Here is an 8045-nt window from a genome sequence, read left to right on the forward strand (position 1 = left end):
ATCTGTTCGGATGGCGGACTCGAGGAGCATGAGATCATGTGGCAGAGTGACCCTGGTGGAAGCTGCCCTGACATGGAGCGAGTAGGCCATGTGACTCAAGGACCCAATCCAACCGCCGACACCATACATTCCAGCAGGTCACAAAGAACGTTGGTGATGCCGGTGGGCTGATAGCTATCCACATCAAGCAGGTTTTTACCGGGTTTGGGCACCGGAATGAAGGTGCTCTTCCGCCATTGCGATGGAAAGACACCATCAAACCAGATCCAGTTGAAGATGGCTGGGATATGTTGCTTGCAGTTAGATGAGAGATGTTTAATCATCTGGATGTGGATCCTATCAGGCCCAGGAGCTGTGTCGGGGCTATGTGCGAGGGCACTGAGGAGCTCCCACTCTGTAAATGGGGCGTTATAGGATTCACTGTGGTGTGCAGTGAATGCGATGGATTTCCCTTCCAGCCGCTGTTTGAAAGTGTGAAAGGCTGGGGGGGGGGGCTAAATCTCCGACACAGAGGTGCTCCAGGGAAGGGTGCTGCTTATGCCGTGTAGAGCTCGCCGATGCTCCTTAATTGATAATATTCTTCTCGGGTATGCAGCCGGATCATAACGTCTTCATGACACAATATTTCCTATTTCCGCGGTCCAACTGGCCGCCATCTTCAGGTGAGAGTGCTGGTGCACAATCTCGCTGGAACGGACTTCCCAGCGCAAGCGGCAGCCCCTATATAGGCCGCAGAAGACCCACAACGCGTGCGCGAGAAGGTGCTGTAGCTGCCCTCTAGCGCAGTAAACAGGCCGCGCCGCCAGTGGTGGAAAGAGGCGAAATCGAGGTATCGCTGTCAAAAATAAAAGAAAAAAATTTTTTTTATTCCAACGATTGAAACACGGACCGTTGTTTTTTAATGTCAGATAACACCGGGTCTCAAGTCTTACTTAAAAGATAACCCTTGTCTCTATTAATAAGATTGTCAGATAAACGAATCTCTATGCTATGGATTCTTTTAAAACACAGTCCCAAGAGCGAGATGCAGGGGGCAACCATTTGTGTCGCATCATATAGCATTCTGTGTCTCTCGGTGAGACAGTGCTCCGCCACTGCGGATTTCTCAGGTTGAAGCAGCCGTGTGTGCCGCTGATGATCAACACATCGGTCCTGAATGGTCCGGATTGTCTGACCAATATAAGCCTTCCCACAGTGGCAAGGGATCTTGTACACACTGGGCTTTGATGTCGTGTCGCTTTTTACCCGGGTTCCTCTGGAAGAATCCTTGCACTTAATTGGTGAGAAACTGGATGAGGAAACAACCAGGCTTTGTCACCACGTGCTGATGTCGACGTACTTTTTATTCAATGACAAATATATTGAACAGACTGACGGAGTGGCTATGGGGACCCCATTGTCCCCAATAGTCGCCAATCTTTTTATGGAAGATTTGGAGGACATGGCGCTAAAGACGGCGTCCTTAAAACCAACCTGTTTCTGGAGGTACGCTGACGACACGTTTATGGTGTGGCCTCATGGGAGGGAAGCTCTTGACCGCCTCCTAGATCATTTCAATTCCCTGCATCCTAGCATCATCAAGTTTACCATGGAGGTGGAAAGTGATGGAAAGCTTCCGTTTCTGGATGTTCTGGTGTACAGAAAGGATGATGGGACACTGGGACACAGTGTTTATCAAAAGCCTACGCACACGGACCGTTACCTGCATGCTTCTAGCTGTCATTCATCGTTCCAGCGTACGGGGGTCCTGCGGACATTGGCGAGAAGAGCTTATGCCATTTCAGATGGAGAAAGCTTGACACAAGAATTGGACCACCTTAAGGTTGTGTTCAAGCAGAATGGCTATACAGATAAACAGATCCGTCGTGCTTTCCAGTTTGGACCATCGCCTGAACCACCAGAAGATACCTGCAAATCGGTGGCTTTTCTGCCTTTTGCTGGGAGCATTTCCTCGAAGATAGGAAGAATTCTAAAAAGATATCACATCAAAAGTATTTTTCGTCCGCCAGCCAAGATTAGAGTGCTTCTTGGCTCTGTTAAGGATGACTTGGGTTTGAGGAAGCCTGGTGTGTACAACATCCCTTGCCACTGTGGGAAGGCTTATATTGGTCAGACAATCCGGACCATTCAGGACCGATGTAATGATCATCGGCGGCACACACGGCTGCTTCAACCTGAGAAATCTGCAGTGGTGGAGCACTGTCTCACCGAGGGACACAGAATGCTACATGATGCGACACAAATGGTTGCCCCTGCATCTCGCTATTGGAACTGTGTTTTAAAAGAATCCATAGAGATTCGTTTATCTGACAATCTTATTAATAGAGACAAGGGTTATCTTTTAAGTAAGGCTTGGGACCCGGTGTTATCTGACATTAAAAAACAACGGTCTGTGTTTCAATCGTCGGAATAAAAAATTTTTTTCTTTTATTTTTGACAGCGATATCTCGATTTCGCCTCTTTCCACCACTGGCAGCGCGGCATGTTTACTGCGCTAGAGGGCAGCTACGGCACCTTCTCGCGCACACGTTGTGGGTCTTCTGCGGCCTATATAGGGGCTGCCGCTTGCGCTGGGAAGTCCGTTCCAGCGAGATTGTGCACCAGCACTCTCACCTGAAGATGGCGGCCAGTTGGACTGCGGAAATATTGTGTCATGAAGACGTTATGATCCAGCTGCATACCCGAGAAGAATATTATCAATTACTACGCCGGAAACTTCGTAGTCGCTCCTTAATTGCTTCAACAACTTCTGGTGACCAAGGGAATGCCTTATACCTCAGGCACCCTAAAGAGCGAGGGATCACGTTTTCTGCTGCAGAAACAATTATTGTAGTCACTTGCTCAACCATGACACCGTTGTTACTGTGTGGGGGAGATTCAACGGTGACAGCAGCGGTGAAAGTTTCCCAGTCCGCCTTGTTTAAAGCCCAACTGGGCAGGCGTCTGTGGCCCTGATGCCGGGGCAATGACAGGAAGATGGGCAAATGGTCACTACCACACAGGTTGTCATGTGCTCTTCTATAGATAGATGGGAGAAGTCCTGGGCTGCAAATTGATAAATCAATGCCCGAGTAACTACCATGAGCCACACCGAAATGTGTGGCGGCCCCAGTATTTAAGAGGCAGAGGTTGAACTGAGACAGTAAAGTTTCGACATCTCTGCCTCAGCCAGTAAGCATGGTGCCACCCCACAAAGGGTTACGGGCATTAAAATCTTCCAAAAGTAGGAAAGGTTTAGGGAGTTGATCAATCAGTGCAGCTAATACATTCAGGGGTACTGCACCATCTGGAGGAAGATACACACTTTCTTTCGCTTGTGTCTGTTGTCCCGCGGGGACGCAGGTTCGGCATGGTTAATCGGACGTGGCAATGTTAGTTTAAGGGGTGGCTGGATGCCCTTCCTGCCACCACCCCGTAAGCCCCCCCGGGAAGGAATTAGTGTACCTCAACTGTCTGTGACTAGTGTAATCCATGGAAGGCTGGCCAGCACACCTGCCCTCATCGTTAATCTGCCGGGTGAATTCGATCCAGGGTTGGCCCACCTATATATATTCATGGAGTTATGTACCGTCTATGCAACTAATTGAAGATAGTTCGTTTTTTGCCACATGCATTTCGCTTCTTTTATTGGGGAAACATCACCAGTGGTCTGTAATACATGTTTCTTTTTATACATACAATAAATGTATTATGTGGTAGATATAATGTGCTGCTATATTACATTTTGTCGAGTTTCCCCTCTTGTATTTAGATCAGAATCAACTTTGGTAGCACAAATTTCCTCTCGTTTATGTTTTATTGCTGCCGTGTTATTCTGCTGTAGTGGGATACATTAATATTCTTTGTTAGAGTATCAGTTCTTACCAGTCAAAATTACAAAAAATTAATTGAAAACAATGATGAATACCCGGAATTCCAAAAAAAACACTGGGTTTTTCCTAGTTTTCTCTTACATGGAAAAAATTCCCTGGTTCTTCCCGGGGCACATACACCCTGCTCACACAACTTAGCATACTGCTGAGCAACATCCACAATAAGAAGTCTCACACTGCCACTAAAATTTTTATCAAGAGTATTTAGACACTACTGATTGATTACTTGTACAAAACAACTGAAGGCTCTTAATGTAGGTGGAAATAAGTTAAGCTCCATTAATTAATTTCAAACTTTCTTCCTCACCCAATACCAATTTTTGCAATAATTTTTATGAATAACACCTGACAATTTCTTTTACTGACTAGGAAAGAATACTGAAAACTGGTAACACCATACTCGCCTGAATACTGGCACCACTTTCTTGTTCTAATTCTCGTATTTTTGAGCCACCTTTGCCAATGACTTTCCCAACATCACTACAGTTTACACTCATGATCACTTCCTCATTTGTGGGAGAGGTATCTGCATTAGACTCCCTCTGTCTCCAGTTTCCGCTGGGTCCTCCTCTCCTTGGCCCGGACCACTGGTTGCCTCGACCTCTTCCACCTTGCCGATCACCATAGCCTCTGCCTCCTCTCTGTCCCAATTCTCTCAAGTCCTCTCCCCCACGGCCCCCATTGTTTCGACCTCGAGAGAAGGTTTGTGAGTACACAGGTAAGTAATTCGTATTTTGAGATTCACCACCAGAATCCCAGCCATCATCACTCATTTTTACCTGTCAATCAAAATAAATAAATCAGCAAATGTACATTGCTGTAATAAACTAAGTATCTTACAATCCACAAAAAAGGAATACAAGAAAAAAAAGGTGTACACCTTTTTATGTGTGGATCAACATACATGAATTTCTCAAAAGAAATATCTTTTCTTACAAAGCTCTACTGTAATGAACAAAGATTCTGTATGTCACATTTAGTAAACCTATATGTCAACCTCTCATTTTCAAGTTACGAAACAAATGAGATAACTTACCAAACACTTATGTAATTTAACAATACAACGTACTTGTTCCTTTCTTTAGGTTTTGATTCTTTGATCAGTTAAAACTCTTCAGATCCATTTCAACTGCCAGTACTCATAACTAAGTACAAGTTATTTTCAGGAAGTTAGTTCCGATGATATCTGGTGAAGGTACGTAGCATAGTGACCTCAGCTTAGCTGTGCCCGCTCTCTCCAAGTCTGACCGTGCTACAGAAAGGTTACTGAACAGTTTCTTACAACATAATTTTAATTAAAATGGCCATTATTGTCAGATAGGCCATCACCTTAGAATTGTGCGTTGTGATACATTCCGCTTGTGTGAAAAATATGAAAGCTGTTGACATGCACAGTGAACTTTGCACAGTATACGGACATAAAATTTTGGGTGACAGTGTTGTAAGAAAATGGTGCCATTAGTCTCAGGAAGGTCAGACAAACATCCATGTTTAAGGTAGAAGTGGACGATTATGTTGTGACAAACATGCAAGGGATAATGATAGAATCAGAGAATATCATCAGTCCACAAGCACATAATCCTCAGTCGATTTCCCTCCTGTCACATAATGCTGGAAGAACTTATGACTGAAAAGCTTAGCTATTTTAAATTTTGAACACAATGGGTACCGAAGCTTCTGACTGATGTCTGTAAAATGAAGAGGTCAGGAGACACGTTAACATTTTTCATGCAGTACGATGCTCAAGATAAAGTCCTCAATCACATTGTGACATGGGCCAGGAGCTGCAGTTCTTCCAGATGCAACTGATATTTCCAATTCCAGTTACACTGTCATAGGGAAGTCCCTGTGGGAGCCACTAATTGGTGATGGTTGTTGTTCTCCCCCAGTGCTGGTGATTTACTTGAGAGGTCACGTGGGATGTTAGACAGTTCCCAGCTCCTCCATGCAGATATCAATATCCTCGACAGTAAAATCACCATCGGAAAGTGTGCCAACCACTGTGCCACCTTTCACATTATAAATAGACCAAATCGGCTGTATAACAATGCATTTTTTTAAAATTATGGTAGACCCAACACTAAACTACTTTTTGAAATCTCTATTTCCTACATGTGGTCTAATATATTCAAATATTAAAATTTTTTGAAAACGTTAACAAAAGACGAACATGCTATGCAAACTCCCATTATTCCCCTTTGGGTCCCAATATTTTGATGCTTACAATACTTTCACACGTATCATTATTACGCCGTAGTCGCCTGGTTGACAGTGTACCCGATCAAAGATGACGGGCTGTACCGCATTCTTTGGTTCTTCCCAGTAACAACCCCATTTTTTTTCCTATCACAACACCAACTGGAAACTTCAACATTAACCACTCGCTCTAAACTACCACAATCTTGGATGCCAAAATGATCAAAACTGGAATGTAATCAAACAAGAAACTTATAGTGCGCCGCGTAATAACAATATGTTTCACACATTAGACTGAACACCGAACAGTTTGAAACACATGCGCTCACAATACCACATTTTCAACAAAACTGTCTGAACAAATAGCTACCGCAATCAAACCAGTATCTCAATTTGGTAGCTATTACTTAGTTCTGACCGAGCAAGTTGTCAGAGACTTAGTAACACTCCATACACATCCCGTCTTTCCACTCACGATTAAATACGACAACATTTTATAGCACTAAACGCGAAATTACGTTGTAATTAGGCTCATTCCCCTCAATTTTAGTTTTCGGCTCTAATCAGAAACACTGAGCGTTTCATTACGTTCATCAGTAGGTTACAAGTTACTGCAGCCTATTAACATCGCCCAGTTAAACCTATTCTTTAAGTATAGTATTTAATACATTTGCGGCGATATTTAATACCATTCTTACGGGATTTCAAAGGAATCGCAAATTGATAAACAAAAGCATCCATGTGGTAATTGCACTTTTAATATGCACCTCAGGCTCGAGCATCAAATTTTGAAAACTGCGAAATGCCTTTATGCTTACACGTCGCTCTAGTTTACCCAGAAAATTTCTTAATCCCTGCTGAAACTTTGTATGGAACGCCGATGTCAACAAGACTCTATTTGACGTCAAATTACAACCAAAAACCGATTAATAATTATGACATTGATAAAATAAAGAAAAACATGATGATCACACTTCCAATAGAACTTACCAATAAGAACCCTACACTTGATTCTCCAAAAACAGGTATCTACTATCTTCAATATATTTCGTACACTTCCATTCCAACAAGAGATATTCAACAATCGATTGGCGATTATTGTATTCCGCATGTAGAACTATCGATTTCGTTCGGCTCACTTTTCCAGAGAAAAATTCGAGTTCAGTTTTCGTAAAATACGTATTCTCCGACTTATATCCGACAGTACAGAAAATTATTACACGTTTTATATAAGTATTAAATTCCTACATTTTTCTAATCTTGTCGACGATGGCTTACCATTATCAAAAAACATAATGGATGTAAGAAAGTGTGACCACAAGCATTGTCAGCTTCCAAGCTTGTAGAGAGTCCAATAGTCTGTAATCAATCAAATAAGAAGCTTGTATCAGAACAGTATTTATAATCATTGTGCAATCCACTAACAAGTTTTGTTCAAAACGCGATTTAATTTACAGTACATGAAAGCACTATACCTTTTGTTTCATGTTCTACATTCATACTATGGTGTAGCTGAATGAAATTGATACACTTCGAACTGCCGGTGTCACATGACCAGTAAATTTTTTACACACACAAAAAATCTTTATTTTGTGCCTTTAAGTAAAAGGCACCAGATCAAAATCAAGTCAAAGTAGTTGCATACTCATTGAATGAGCATAGGGGAGGATATACAGAAATCCTGCACCGCCGTTCTAGGCAAGGTCCTCAGATTTAACTAGAAATGTCAAGTGTTTGTTTTTGTTTTTTGAGCACTTTAATATAAACGAGTAAGCTTTTTTAATTGATCAGTTCGTGAATTACAACAACTTCATACCAGAGAACATAATACTTACAGAGTAATTACAAAAGAAAGGAGGAAGGAAGAAATGTTGATATCAGTTTACATTTCTGAACATGTCACTTAAATTGACATTGACACACAGTATAAAGTCTAAAGGTACAGCTACTCCTTCACTTATTTCCCAGGGCACAGTT

At 42.5% G+C, this 8045-nt stretch overlaps 1 protein-coding gene across 1 annotated transcript in view; it reads right to left on the reverse strand.

Annotated features, from left to right (window-relative positions):
• Positions 1-7148, reverse strand: part of LOC126416422 (probable ATP-dependent RNA helicase DDX43) — an 81912-nt gene extending 74764 nt beyond the window's left edge. The window contains exons 1-2 of the mRNA XM_050084142.1: positions 7059-7148; positions 4277-4651 (exon numbers count right to left, since the gene is read on the reverse strand). Coding sequence (XP_049940099.1) covers positions 4277-4645 — 369 coding nt within the window. The 5' untranslated portion in view covers positions 4646-4651; positions 7059-7148. The remainder of the gene's footprint in view (positions 1-4276; positions 4652-7058) is intronic.
• Positions 7149-8045: the final 897 nt, after the last annotated feature.

Source organism: Schistocerca serialis, chromosome 8 (assembly GCF_023864345.2).
Source record: "Schistocerca serialis cubense isolate TAMUIC-IGC-003099 chromosome 8, iqSchSeri2.2, whole genome shotgun sequence".
Lineage (NCBI taxonomy): Eukaryota > Metazoa > Arthropoda > Insecta > Orthoptera > Acrididae > Schistocerca > Schistocerca serialis.